This window comes from Athene noctua, chromosome 29, assembly GCF_965140245.1.
Source record: "Athene noctua chromosome 29, bAthNoc1.hap1.1, whole genome shotgun sequence".
Taxonomy (NCBI): domain Eukaryota; kingdom Metazoa; phylum Chordata; class Aves; order Strigiformes; family Strigidae; genus Athene; species Athene noctua.
The window spans coordinates 4254670-4267978 of NC_134065.1; the positions used below are offsets into that span (position 1 = coordinate 4254670).

The window sequence follows — 13309 nt, forward strand, 5'->3', positions numbered from 1 at the left end:
TCCCAGCTGCTCCCGGTGTTTCATTCCTCGGTCTCTAACCACGCCGGTTGTTTGGTAAAGTCACTTAGTGTAATTAATTGTAACATATTCTTTTAAATAAATTGATTTATTGATGAAACTACTGGGAACTGTGGTCGCGCTCCTTCCCCCGGGGCTGATCCTGCCCCGCTCCCTCCCACCGCCCCCCCCCGGTACTGCTGGGGCGAGGGGAGGGGGGGGGGTGTGGTTGGGTGCTTTAGAGTCTCCTTTAAGATTTTTTTTTTTTTTAACTTATTTTATTTAGACAGAAAAAAAAAAAAATAAAGAGAAAAAAATTAAATTATCCAAAGTAACCGCAATAAATAGCAAATAAGTTAAGCGGCGGCATCTCAACCGCAGACGTCAACTCCCGGGGGTCTGCGTCCCCCCCCCCCCGCCCCGCGCTAACGGCCCCGCGCCCCCCCCCCCCCGTCCCACCCCCTAAATCAACTCAGCAGGTACCAAACCCCCCAAAAGGGGGGGAAAGAGAGAGAGACCCGGCCCCCGCGCCCCCCAACCCCTTTATTTACAGCGGGGAGCCGCGGGTGTAAACGTGGGGCTGGGGCTGGGGGGGGCACCGACCCCCTTGGGGGGGGCCGGACACGGCCCCGGTTTGGCTGGTGGGTGCCCGGGCCCCGGTTCGGCTGCGGGGGTGCAGCCCCCCCCCCAGCCCCGGTGCTGGTGCAGCCGCCGGTGCCCGCGGGCGAGGGGGAGGGAAACTGAGGCAGGTTTGGGGGTAAGGGGGGGGCGAAGCGGGGTGGCAGTGTGTGTGTGTTGGGGGGGGGGGGTGAGGGGGGGGTGTCCCGCTGCACCCTGGCACGGCCACCCAGGGGCCCTGGGGGGGTGGCGATGCCGGGGCCGGTATCCCCAACCGCGGGTGTGTGTCCCCCCCCCTCGGTGGGACCCCCCCTCCCCGCTTGGAGCTGGTTTTGGTCCTGTTTGGTGAGAAAAAAGCTCCAAGCAGGGTCCCCCCGGGGGGAGGGGGCAGGGCCCTGCGGGGAGCCGGGGGTCTTGGGGGGGGGGTGGGTGCCCCCCCAGGGCAGATTGGACCCGGATGCTGGGGGGGTGCTGGCACCCAGGGCCCACCCAGCCCTGCCTGGGCTGGGATGGACGGGGGGGGGTCCAGATCGGTCCTGGAGGGGGGGGTCCATCCTTCCTGAGCATGTGGGGGTCTGTGTCCCCCCCCCCAGCAGGACCGAGCCCCCTGTGGGCACCGCTGGGGGGGGGGGGCTGCTCTGCAATGGGGAGACACCCGAGGGTGCCGCTCCAGCGCCTCCGGACCTGGGGGGGCGCAGAGGGGGGGCATTAGTCAGAGCGGGGGGGGGCGCGGGGGGGGCTCCCGGCTGAGGGGGAACCCAGAGGGGGACCGGGGGTGTCCGGGGGGGGCTCACCGGGCTCAGTACGGCCGGTTGGCGTCTTTGGGCCTCTTGAGCTGCACCTTGAGGCGCTTCATCCCGATCTGGAAACCGTTCATGGCCTGGATGGCGGCCTGGGCGCTGGCAGGGTTGTCAAAGCTCACGAAGCCTGCGGGGAGGGGGGACATCAGGGACGGGGGGGGACATCAGGGACGGGGGGGGACATCAGGGACGGATGGGGGGGACATCAGGGACGGATGGGGGGGACATCAGGGACGGATGGGAGGGACACGGGTGGCCACAACCCTCCCCTGCCTCTGCCCCACACCCCCGGGGGGGCTCTGCCATGGGGCAAAGTGGCCCCGTGACACCTGCCCGGGGCGGTGTCCCCGTCCCTTGGTCCCAGCGTCCCCTGCCCTGGGGCGGTGTCCCCGCGCCCCCCCGCGGCGGGGGCCCTACCGAAGCACTTGCTCTGGTTGGTGGCGCGGTCCACGAAGACCTTGGCGGAGATGACGTTGCCGAAGGGCAGGAACATCTGCAGGATCTCGGTGTCGGCGAACTCCTGGGGCAGGTGGTAGATGAAGATGTTACAGCCCTCGGGGCCTGCGGAGGGAGCGGCGTCACAGCGGGCCCGGGGGGGCACCGCGCCCCCAAACCCGCCCCCCCCGCGCCCGCGGGCACCCCCAAACCACGGGGGGGGGGAGCACCTCCAGCCCCCCCCCCCTCTGCCCCCTCCCATATCCTGGGGGCGCCCCAAGCCCGGCGCCCTGGGGAGGGTCCCTTGGGGAGGTTGGGGGGCGCGGGGGGGGGGGGGGGTCCCCGGGGTTCACTCACCTTCACGCTGCTGCTGCTGCGGGGGGGGCGGGGGGGCGAGCAGGGGCCCCGGGGGGGCGAAGGCCGGGCTCACCAGCCCGTAGGCTGCCGGGTAGGCGGCTGCGGGGTGAGACGGGGTCAGCCCGGCACCGGGGGGGGCACACAGGCACCCCCAGCCCCCCCACCTGACCCAGCCCGTCCCAGTGCCCCCCCCAGCATCTTCAAATGCCCCCAGTGCCCTCCCAGCACTTCGTGGTGCCCCCCCCAAGGACACGCAGTGCCTCCCCCAGTGCCCCCCAGTACCTGCCCCAGCTTTCCGGTGCCCCCCGAGCCCTGAGTACCCCCCACTGCCATGCAACTGCTACCCCAGTGCCCCCCAGTGCTAATCAACGCCCCTCCAGTGCCCCCCAGCCCCTCCCAGTGCTCCCAGTCCCCTCCAGTGTCTTCCAGGTGCCCCCAGTACCCACCAGTGCCACACAATGCCCCCCCAGTCCCACGCGATGCCCTCCCAGTACCCACCAGTGCCATGCAAAGCCCCCCCAGTGCCCCCAGTTGCCGGGGCCAGACCTGTGTAGTGCTGCATGCCGGCGTAGGCCTGCTGCAGGGGGTCCCCGGGGGCGGCGGGGCTCTGGGCTGGGGGCAGAGGGGGCTGTTAGGGGGGGCCGGGGGGCAGCGTGGCCGCGGGGCGGGGGCCGGGGGGCACCTGGGAAGGGGGGGACCCCGCCGGCGTAGACGGCCTCGGGGGCGGGGGGTCCCGCGGGCTGCGCCGGCACCGGGCTGTAGCCGTTGACGCTCAGCGGGGCCGCGATGGCGGGGACGGGCGTGGCGGCCATGGCCGGCGGCGTGCTGGTTCCTGCGGGGACACCCGCGTCACCCCCGCGCTGGCACCTCCTCACCCGCCGTCCCCACCCCACCCTGAGCGTCCCCACTCCCCCCCAGGTGACCCCAACCCTCGGTGTCGCCAGCCTGCGGTGCCACCCCCACGCCTTCACCCTCAGCGTCACCCTCCCTGTCCCCTGGTGCCACCATCCCTGGTGGCCCCAGTCTCCCGCTGCCTCCCTCTGTCCCCGTCCCTTGTCCCCCCACCTCTCCCCTCGCTGCCCCTGTGTCCCCCATCTCTGTTCCCACTGTCCCCATCCTGGTGTCCCCATCCCCGGTGCCGTCTCCATTCGCAGGTGCCATCTCCCAGCGCCACCCACCATGTCCCCCATCCCTGGACATCCCTGATGTCCCCGTCCCTGGTGTCCCCCACGTCCCACGTCCCCACCCCGATGTCTTCCATTCCCGGGTGCCCCCACGTCGCGTGTCCCCGTGCCAGGTGCCGCCTACCTGAGGAGGGGGGCAGGGGGGTGGCGATGAGCCCGTTGGGGTTGACTGTGCCCATGTGCTGCATCTGGACGGCCATGGTGGCCATGGGGCTGAGGTAGGCCGAGTGGGCGGCCACCAGGGCCGCCTGCTGCTGCATCAGCTGCGGGGACAGCGCCTGGCACCGGGCCCTGCCACCGCCCCCGCGCCCCGGCCGCCCCCCCAGGGTCCCCCCCCCGGAGCCCCACATCGCCCGGGGAGAGCCCATCGCCCCACGCCGGTACCGGGGTCTGTCACCTCCCCGGGCCCTGGGGGGCCGTCGTCCCCCCACAAGCGTCACCCGCCGCATCCCCAGGCAGGGCCACGGAGACCCGTCACCCACGTCCCATCCCGGGCTGCGGGCCCCACCCCAACACCCCCCACTCGGGGACCCTCTCCTGGACCGCGGGGGCCCACCAGCCCCCCACAACCACCCCCCACGTCCCTACGCGGGGTCCCTCACCCTCCCAGTGTCACCCGTCCCCCTCGCGGGGTCCGTCATCTCCCACGCCCAGCGCCCACCATCGCGGGTCCGTCACCCCCCCGTGGCCACCCCCAGGCACCCGCTGGACCACGGGGGGGCCCGACACCCCCCCCCCCCCGCCCCTCCTGCCCCCCTCGGCGCCCCGGGCCCGCCCTACCGCCTGCGTGTAGGCGCTGTAGGCCCCGAACTGGAGGGCGATGGGGCTGAACATGCCCAGCTGGCTGGCGACCTGCTGCATCCGCCGCAGGCCCCGCTCCTTCTCCGTGTCGGCGAACTTCACCACCAGGCTGGAGGAGGCCCCCTGCGAGGGGCCGGCGTCACCCGCGGGGGCACCACGAGGGGCTGCGGGGGCCCCCGGGGCGCGACAGCGCGGGGGGGATGTCGGGGACGAGGATGGGGATGATGGGGATGATGATGAGGACAAGGATCATGACAGGGCTGATGGTGGGGACAAGGATGGGGACAAGGACAATGATGAGGATGATGATGATGAATGTGACGATGGGGACAAAGATGAGGGTCATGACAGGGCTGATGGTGGGGACAGAATGGGGGTGATGATGATGATGAGGGTGATGATGGGGATGACGGTTGGGTGATGCCAACGAGAGCGATAACGGGGATGATGGCGGGGATGACAATGGGGACAAGGATGGTGGCAGGGACAACGATGAGGATGATGGGGATGATGATGGCGAGGATGATGATGAGGACAAGGACAAGGGTCATGACAGGGATGATGATGGGGACCAGGATGGGGACAAGGACGATGATGAGGATGATGACGATGAGAGTGATAAGGGGGACGATGGGACAAAGATGAGGGTCATGACAGGGCTGATGGTGGGGACAGAGTGGGGGTGATGAAGATGATGATGATGGGGATGACGATGGGGACAAGGATGGGGGTGGCGATGATGATGAAGATGATGCCAACGAGAGCGATAATGGGGACGATGGCGGGGATGACAATGAGGACAGGGATGGGGATGACGGGGACAGGGATGGGGATGAGGATGAGGAAGATGATGGTGGCGATGGGGGGGCCCAGGGCTGCCCCTCTCACCGGCAGGGTGCGGCTCCCGTGGAGGGCGGCGATGGCGGCCTGGGCCTCCGCGTGACTCTGGAACTTGACGAAGGCGCAGCCTGGGGACAGCGGGTCAGCGCCAGCACGGGGCGGGGGGGACACACACCGGGGCGCCCCCTCCCCTCCCCGGCGCCCCCCCCAACCTTTGCTGGTGCCGTCGGGGCCGCGCAGCACCGTGCACTCGTCGATGGTGCCGAAGGGCTCGAACATCTTGCGCACGTCCTCGTCCGCCTGCTGCTTGCTCAGCATCCCCACGAAGAGCTTGCGGTCCTCTGCGGGGACGGGGGGGTGGCGCGGGGACACCGGCGGGGGGACCCCCCCCTCCCCGACACACCCCCCCCCGCGGTGGTGGGACCCTCCGGGGACCCCTGGGAATGGGGACACGCCCCGCTCCCCCCATCCCAGGGAATGGGGACACGGGGGGGGGGGCAGAGAGCCCGCCCTGGGGGTCTGCCGGGGGGGGGGGGGGGGGGGCGGAGGGGCGCGGGGGGGTCTGGGGGAGGAAGGGGGACGGGGGGGCGGTCTGGGGACAGGGCCATGGGGGGGCGCGGGGTTTTGGGGTGCCGGTACCTCCTCGGCTCTCACTGTCCGCCGGCTTCACCTGGATGGGCCGGTTCATCTGGGGGGACAGAGCGGGGGATGGGGACACGGCCCCCCCTCCCCCCCTCCCCAGGCGTCCGGGACCCCCCAGCGCCCCCCCCCCACCGCGGGGACCCAGCGTCCGCCCGGGCACCCCCGCACACGGCGGGTGCACGGATCCACCCCCCCCGCACCCCCCGCTCCCTTCCCCGCACCCCAAAGATGCTCCCGTCGCCATGGCAACCCCGGCCCCGCATCCCGTTACCCAGCAACGGGCGCCGCGGCGACCGCCATTGGGGGGGGGGGGGCCTGAGGGACCCCAGTGACGCGCTAATGAGCCCCCCCCACCCCCCCGTTAATTAGGGGGGGAGGATGAACCCACCCCCGGCCCCCCCAGCCCCGTAACCCCCAGAGACCGAGGGGGGGGAGGGCGCAGATGCCCGGTAACCATGGCAACGGCAGAATATGCTCCATGGCAACCGCCTACTCATCCCCAATTTACCCATCCCCGTTGCCCGGCAACGCCGCTGACATCATCAGCGCTCGCTATAAACAATGACGGGGATGGGGGGGGCGGGTGGAGATTTGGGGGGGGGGGGGGCCGGGGAAGGGGGGACCCCCAGGCCTGCCGTGACCCGCCCCGCCCCCCCCGCCATGGGGCCGGGTCTGGGGGGCGGGGAGGGACGCGCGGAGGGGGGGGGGGGTGCCCGTGCCCCATCCCGGGGGGGCCGGGGGGGCGGTTTCAGCCCCAGCTGACCCCAGGCGGCTCCTTTCCCCCGCCGAAAGCGAAGGTGCCCCCCCCCCGCCCCAGATGGTGCTGGAAATGCCCCCCCGGGGGCACTAATCCCCCCCTAATCCCCCACGGGGCCGGGATCAGCCCCGGCCGCGGCCGGGGGGGGGGGCACGGGGGGGGGCTGGCACCAGGTACCCAACACCCCAAATCGCCCCGGGACCCCCCAGCATCGCCCCCCCGCGACGTCGAGGGGTGTGGGGGGGTCCTGCCCCCATCCCCGTCCCCGCGGCGGGGGCAGCTGTCGGGGCGGTGCCGCCCCTAATCCCCCCCCCCCGCAAATCCCCCCCCCCGGGATTTACGGCCCCAAATCCCCGGATTATCCCGGCGAAGCCAAATCTCCCCCGGGGCCAGCGGGACACGCGCGGCCCAGCTTGGGGGGGGGGGGGACCGACACCCCCCTCCCACCCCCGGGGACCCCCAGCCTGTGCCCACACCCCCACCCCCCCCCCGGGACCCCCCCAAACCATCCCCATGAGGCTTCACCCCCCCCCAGCACCCACGATGAGGGGGGTATGGGGGGGGACACCCGAGTCCTGAGGGCCCCCCCGCAGCACCCCAGCTGTAATGGGGGGTGGGGGGCACCCGGCCGCCCGGGTTCCCCCCCCCGGCCCCCCCCCGGCTTTGTTAGCTCAGCTGCCCGGTGCCCGCCGCTCGCCTGGCAACGCTTCGTTAGCGCCAGGCCTTCGTTAGCGCCAGCCCGGCTCCGGGCGCCCGCCCGCTATTTATAACCCCCCCGCGCCCCCCCCCCGCCAGATGTTCGTGGAGTGCCCCCCCCTTCCCCCCCAACATCCCCCCCCCGCTCATTCCCCAGAAGTGGGGGTCCCGGACACCTGGATCCTCCCGCGGGTGGGGGACGGGGGGTGCTGGTGGCGCGGGGGGTGTCCCGGGGGGGGTGTCAGGAATCATCGGGGGGGTCCCGGGGGGGTTGGGGTGTCCCGGGGGGGTCCCCACTCACCCCCGGGAGGGTTTTCTGCTCGTGCAGGGCGCTCTGCGCCTTCAGGGCCGACTCGCGGGCGCAGTAGGTCAGGAAGGCGCATCCTGGGGGGGGGAGATGGGATGGGGGGGGGGCGGCGTGGGGGGGGGGTGCGGGACCCCCACAGCCCCCGCACCCACGGCCCCGCAGAGCGCCCACAGCCCGCGTCCCCCCCGTAGCACCCAGACCCCCCCCATCGCACCCGGACCCCTCGTTTTGGGGGGGTGGCACCCCCGGGCACCCCCGGCTCTGCCCCCCCCCGGCACAGGGAGGGTCCCCGAGGTCCCCAGGAAGCCTCAGCTCGGGGGGGGGCTGAAGCTCCAACCCCCCCCCCCAGTTCCATCACCCCGGCCTCGGGCCTGCGCCCGCCTCGGCCTCCCCCCGCCTGTCCCGGGGCACAGCCGGTGCCGGGGGGTCCCGGGGGGTCTCGGGGGTCGCGTCAGGAGTTGGGGGGCGGGGGGGTCCCTGCCACCACCACCACACCCCCCCCGTGTTACACCCCCACAGCCATCGCACCCCCCCCCCGCCGTCACAGCCTCAGCCCACACCCGTCACCCGGCCCCGCGACCCCCCCGGGACCCCCGCAACGCCCCGCACCCCGCTCCCGCACGGCCCCCGGACCCCCCCCAGCACCCCGACCCCCGCCGGGGCTCTGCCCCGGGCCCGGGGGGGCGCGGGGGGGGGCGCGGGGCCGGGGTTGAGCTCTGGGGGATGCTCCGGGCCTCCGCCTGTACGCGGGGGCTGCTCCCGGTGCCGGGGCCGTGCCCGGGGCCTGCGGCGGTGCCCAGCTCCCGCTGCCCGCCCCCCGGTGCCCCCCGGGGCCCCCCGGGGCCGGTACCTTTGTGCATGCCGGTGTACTTGTCCTTGATGACGGTGAGCTCGTAGATTTTCCCGAACTGCTCGAAAATCGGCTTCAGGTCCTTCTCCTCCAGGTGCCGCGGGATCTGCCCCACGAAGAGTTTGATGGCGTCGGGCTCCTTCATGGGGCCGCCGGGGGGGGGGGCCGGGCCCCGGGGCCGCTCCCGGTGCTCGGTGCGGCTCCCGGTATCGCTCCCGGTGCGGTTGCCGGGGCCGCTCCCGCCGCCCGGGCTCGGCTGCCGGAGCGACTCCCGGTTGCGGCTGCCGGTGGCCGGTACCCGGTGGCCGGTGCCCGGTGGCCGGTGCCCGGTGGCCGGTGCCCGGTGGCGGCCCGGCCGCGGCGCACACAAAGGACGAGGCGGCCCCGGGGCTCGGCTCGGCTCCGGGGACGGGGCGCGGCGGGGCGGGGGCAGCTCTGCCCGGGGGGCGGCGCTCCCGGCGCTCCCGGTAGGTCCCGGCGGTTTCCCGACGGGGCCCTCCCGTGCGACGGTCCCCAAATCCCGGCGGCTGCCGTCAGCGCCCGGCCCGCCGGTACCGCCCCGGTGCCCCCGGGGGAGGGCGGCGGGGGGGGGGGGGGGCGCACCCCGGTACCGGGGGTGGGGGGGTGCTCAGCGCCCGGCCCGGCCCATGGCGGCCGCGCTCCCCGCTCGCCCCGGCCCCGGTACCGGCCCCGCTTCGCCGCTTTTCTTTCCCGGCCGGGGCCGCCCCGCCCCGCCCCGCCCGGTGCTGATGTCAGAGCGGCACCGGCCACCGGCAACCGGGCACCGGCACCGGCACCGCCTCGCCCGGGGCTCGGCGGCGGCCACCGGGGCTGGGGGGGGGTCACGGGGGGGGGGGTCGCTCACGTGTGCGCAGCGGGGCCGGTGTGTGCGCACGAGGGGGGGTGTCCGTGTGTCCCCGTGTCCGTGTGTCCGTCCCCGCGTGTCCCCGCCCCGCGGCCGCTGTCCCCGGTGCTGAGCGCCGGGAGCCGCCGGGGCCCACGGACACGGGGACCCCCCCCCGCACCACAGCCCCCCCCCGGGGACACACACAGAGCCCCGCACCCCCCGTGTCACACACACACACACACACACACACGCGCGCGCGCGCACCCCGCCCGCCGTTGCCATGGCGACGGGCCGCAACGGGCGCAGCCAAGATGGCGTCGCCGCAACCGCCGCCGCGTCCCCACCAGGTGCCGGGGGGGGGGTCGGGGTGTCTCTGTGTGTGTGTGTGGGGGGGGCGGGGGTCACACACACACCCCCCCCGTGGGGACACGCTCACACGGGGCACGCGGGGGCGCTGACACACTCCCCCCCCCCCCGGTGTGGGTGACACCCCCCAGCGCTGGCGGATTGGGGGGGGGCGGGGGGGGCACAGGGTGGGGCTCTGCGTGGGCCCAACCCTCTGGTGACGGTGTCGCCTGTGTCCCCCCCCCAGGCCACGCTGCGCCCGAGCAGCCAGAGGTACCTGCGGGCCCACCCGGGGGTCGAGCTGCTGCTGCGGGGCTTCCTCAGGTGGGACACAGACACCCCCCCCCGCGCCCCCCCGCCCCCGAGGAATTTCACAAAAACACCTCGATTCGTGTCGGATAAAAAACACCCATTTTCCATCGTGGGAAACATAAAAACAGCCTCTTTTCCCCCTAAAATTCTCCCCCCCCCCCCTTCCTCCGCCTTGCAGGGAGCTGCTGCTCCGGCGCCCGGTCGACGTCCTGGAGTTTGCTGCAGGTGATGGGGGGCACGGGGGGGGGTCCGCAGGGCTGCGGGGGGGGCACGGGGGGGGTCCCAGCCCCCGCTCACCCCCCTGTGCCCCCCCCAGGGTACTTCACGCAGCCGGAGCTGCCGCGGCGGATCCAGGAGGAGCTGGGGGGGGCCGCAGCGGCGCCCCCAGACGGGGGGGACACGGGCTGCGGCTCCAATAACAGTCGGTGACACCCCAGGCTGTGATGTCACTCTGGGGGGGGGCAGGGGAGGGCACAGGGACCTTCCCCCCCCCCCCCGAGCCCTTTATCCGGTGCAAACACCCCCCACGCCGTGACAGAGCAGCCCCAGGGGAACCCCCAGCTCATTCCCCCAGCGCCTACCGGTACCAAAGCGCCCTGGGGGGAGGTGGGGGGTCGCGGGGCGGGGGGGGGCTGGCGGGGGCCCCCCCCCGGCTCAGAGCAGCGTGTCCCTCTGTGCCGCCAGCCGGGCCTGCTGCTGGGCCAGCCAGTGCTTGTAGCGGCGGGTCTGGGGCCGCAGGAACTGCACCACGGACATGGGCACCCGCACCGTGTCCAGCCCGTTCACCTGCGGCGGCGGGGAGGGGGGGTCACGGCTGGGGAACCCCCCCCGGACCCCCCCGCCTGCCCCCGCCGAGGGGGGAGCAGCCGCCGCTTGCGTTTCTCGGCCGCCAACCCCGGGAGCTCCGACCCCAAATCCCGGCGGGACCGAGCGCGGGGATGGGGGGGGGCGGGGAGCGGGGTGGGGGGGGGCGGGGGGGGCCCAAACGGCCGCGGCGAGCGGAGGGGTAGCGGTGACACGGATTCGGAGCGGCCGCGCTCCCGCGAGGGGCCGGGAAGGACAAAAGAGGAATGGCGGCGGCGAGGAGCCGCGCTCGCGATCTGGGGCGGGGGGGCGGGGGGGGCTTCGTGCTGGGGTTTGGGATTTTTTTTGTTGTTTGTTTTTTTTTTAAATAAAGCGTCTCCGCTCCTCGCCCCCCGCCCTGGGCTGGAGGATGAGCACCGCCGGCTCAGCTCTGGGTCTCTCCGGTGCCGGAGCCCGGTGGGATGTGGGGGGGGGGGGGAGCGGAGGCACGTGGGGGGGCCGCGGCGGCTGGGAACCGACGGGGGGGGCCGCGGCTCACCGTGACGTCGCACCAGTACTCGCCCCAGCGCGTGATGGGCTCCTCGGGCAGCTTCAGCGCGTGGGGCGGCACGAAAACGCGCAGCTGGGGGAGAGCGGGAGTGAGGGTCGGGGAGCGGCCCGAGAGCCCCCCCGGGGCTCCCCATCCCTGTCGGGGACCCCGGAGCCCCCCCCGCGAGGCCGGAGCTGCCGAGCCCCAGCGCCGTGGCAGCGCCCGCGGCCTCATCCCCCGATTTACCGTCTTCCCGGTTTAATCCCGTTAAGGCCCCAAAGCCTCCGCTGAGCCGCGCTCGGCACGTGCCCCGCTGAGCCCCAAAGGGCCGCGGCGGCGGCTCCAAAAACCCCTGCGGTGACACCCCCCCGCTCCCACCACCCCCCCGGCGGGATTTGGGCACCTCCCGGCCCCGGTAACGGGCTCCTGGGCGGCAGCACCGGGTCCGGTGTCGCCAGCGGGAGCCACTCACGTTTTTGAAGAAATGCCGAGCCACGATCTCGGGGTTCAGCTCCCACTTGACGTTGTTCTTCATCCCCACCTCGAGGCGGCTCTTCCGGAGGAACCGGAGGGTCTGTAACGGCGGGAGGAGGGTGGCGGGGAGGGGGGAAGGGGGTGCCGGGGCCCCACACGCAGCCCCTGCCCGTGCCGGGGCTGGCGGGGGGTGGGGGGCACGGGGGGGGCTCCCGGCGCTGTCCAGGAAACGGGAATTTCTCCGGAACGGCTTCCGCCGCGCCGGTGTCCCCGCACTCACCCTCTCCCCGCTCAGGGTCTGCGTCGCCACCGCTTTCCCTTCCTGGTGCAGCTGGAAGGCGGGGGGGAGGAGGGTGAGCGAGGGCAGATCGGCCGCGCAGCCGGGGGGGACCCTCGGGGGGGACCCTCCCGCCCTCGCCAGCACCGCAAAGAAATTTATTGTAGCGCGGGACTCAACGGCGGGGCCGAACGTCCGCTCTCACCCCCCAAAACCACGAACGTGGGGGTGCCGGGAGCCAGGGACGAGCCCGAAGCGCAACCGGCGCTCGGAAACCTGGAATCCCGGCTCCTGCTTCGAGTTCTGCCGGTTCCAAAGGTGAAACCGTCGCCGGGAGCCAGCGGCCGCTTCTCACCTTCTTCTCCTCCTCAAACATCCTCCGGTTCTCCGGCGAGGCGTAGACGGCCAGGCCCTGCGGCAGCAGCTTGTTGCGCCCCAGGGATTTCTTGACGCTGACCACGTCCCCCCGGTGCCCCAGATCTGCGGGGAGAGCGGCGAGAGGAGACGGGCACCGGGCGGCTCCGTCTTGAAGGAATTTTTAAAAAAAACAACAAAACCGAACAACAAACAGACAGACCCGAACGCCGCAAAATAGTTTTGAGGCTGAACCTTCCCGCAGCCCGAGGGGTGAATCCCCGCGGCACCGGATCCGGGATCTAACGGGGAATCCCGACTCTGCCCCGCCGGACGGGGCAGACACCGAGGGAAGGGCCGTGCCCGGTGCCCGGTGCCGCGGCGGGAGGGGGACGGGGGGCACGGGGGGACGCACCCTCCACGGCCTGGGTGAGGATCAGCTCCAGCTCCCCCCTGGGCAGGTGCTTGGTGTCCTCCACCAGCCGGTACACGCGGTGCCGCCGGGGGTGCAGGCGCGGCTGCCGCCCCTCCTTGCTGAGCGGGACCTGCCACCACCGCTCCACCACCACCGTGGCCTGCCCGGGGAGCGGGGAGTGAGCCCCGAGGAACGAGCGGCGGGGAGCACCCCCCGCGGAGCCCCAACACCCCCCGGCCTTTATTAAGGCTCCCCGCGCCCCCCCCGACACCCCGCCCGCCCCCGCCGGGGCCCAAACGCGCCCCCCCGGTCCCCAGCGAGCCCCGGCAGCGCCCGGCCCGGCCGGTGCCGCCCCCCCGGCCCTCACCCGGCCGTGGCTGAGGCTCAGGGCCCGGCTCGCCGCCCGCACCAGGAGGCCGCAGCCCCCCGCCGCCCCCCGGCCCAACATGGCCGCCCCCGTCCCGCCGCGGCGCCGCCCGAGGACCCCGCGGGGCTGCCCGCCGCGCGCCTGCGCCCGAGGACCCCCCCCCGCGGGCGGGGCTGCCCCCCGCGCCTGCGCAGCAGCGTCGCACCGGGGCCGGTCGCCGGGGCTCGAGGACCCCACCGGGGGCTGCCCGCCGCGCGCCTGCGCCCAGTGCTCCCAGTTGGGCGCCCAGTACGTCCCGTGG

General features: G+C 73.4%; 2 protein-coding genes and 1 long non-coding RNA gene across 6 annotated transcripts; 1 reads left to right on the forward strand and 2 right to left on the reverse strand.

The window, feature by feature from the left end:
* Nucleotides 1-18: 18 nt before the first annotated feature.
* On the reverse strand, nt 19-9313 carry LOC141971738 (CUGBP Elav-like family member 3). 4 transcript variants are annotated; one of them, XM_074929284.1, is made up of 14 exons: nt 9150-9313; nt 8285-8390; nt 7429-7511; nt 5672-5720; nt 5245-5373; nt 5081-5160; nt 4172-4315; nt 3516-3654; nt 2890-3039; nt 2754-2819; nt 2208-2306; nt 1833-1976; nt 1410-1542; nt 19-1299 (listed from the first exon to the last, which is right to left on the reverse strand). In XM_074929284.1, the coding sequence occupies exons 2-13, from the start codon at nt 8292-8294 to the stop codon at nt 1415-1417; spliced, it is 1221 nt and encodes a 406-aa protein (XP_074785385.1). In that variant the 5' UTR covers nt 8295-8390; nt 9150-9313; the 3' UTR covers nt 19-1299; nt 1410-1414. The 4 variants fall into 4 exon arrangements, with proteins under 4 accessions (XP_074785385.1, XP_074785383.1, XP_074785384.1 ...); XM_074929282.1 differs by lacking the exon at nt 9150-9313 and having other exon boundaries at nt 428-1299; nt 8285-8654; XM_074929283.1 differs by lacking the exons at nt 2754-2819; nt 9150-9313 and having other exon boundaries at nt 428-1299; nt 8285-8654.
* Nucleotides 9314-9430: 117 nt separating this feature from the next.
* Nucleotides 9431-10048, forward strand: LOC141971564 (uncharacterized). Its single transcript, XR_012635298.1, has 3 exons — nt 9431-9478; nt 9724-9800; nt 9967-10048. It is a non-coding gene; the product is annotated as an uncharacterized LOC141971564 (long non-coding RNA).
* On the reverse strand, nt 9871-13134 carry MRPL9 (mitochondrial ribosomal protein L9). The gene is made up of 7 exons (XM_074928986.1): nt 13009-13134; nt 12642-12801; nt 12228-12352; nt 11876-11926; nt 11594-11695; nt 11131-11214; nt 9871-10574 (listed from the first exon to the last, which is right to left on the reverse strand). The coding sequence occupies exons 1-7, from the start codon at nt 13087-13089 to the stop codon at nt 10443-10445; spliced, it is 735 nt and encodes a 244-aa protein (XP_074785087.1). The 5' UTR covers nt 13090-13134; the 3' UTR covers nt 9871-10442.
* Nucleotides 13135-13309: the final 175 nt, after the last annotated feature.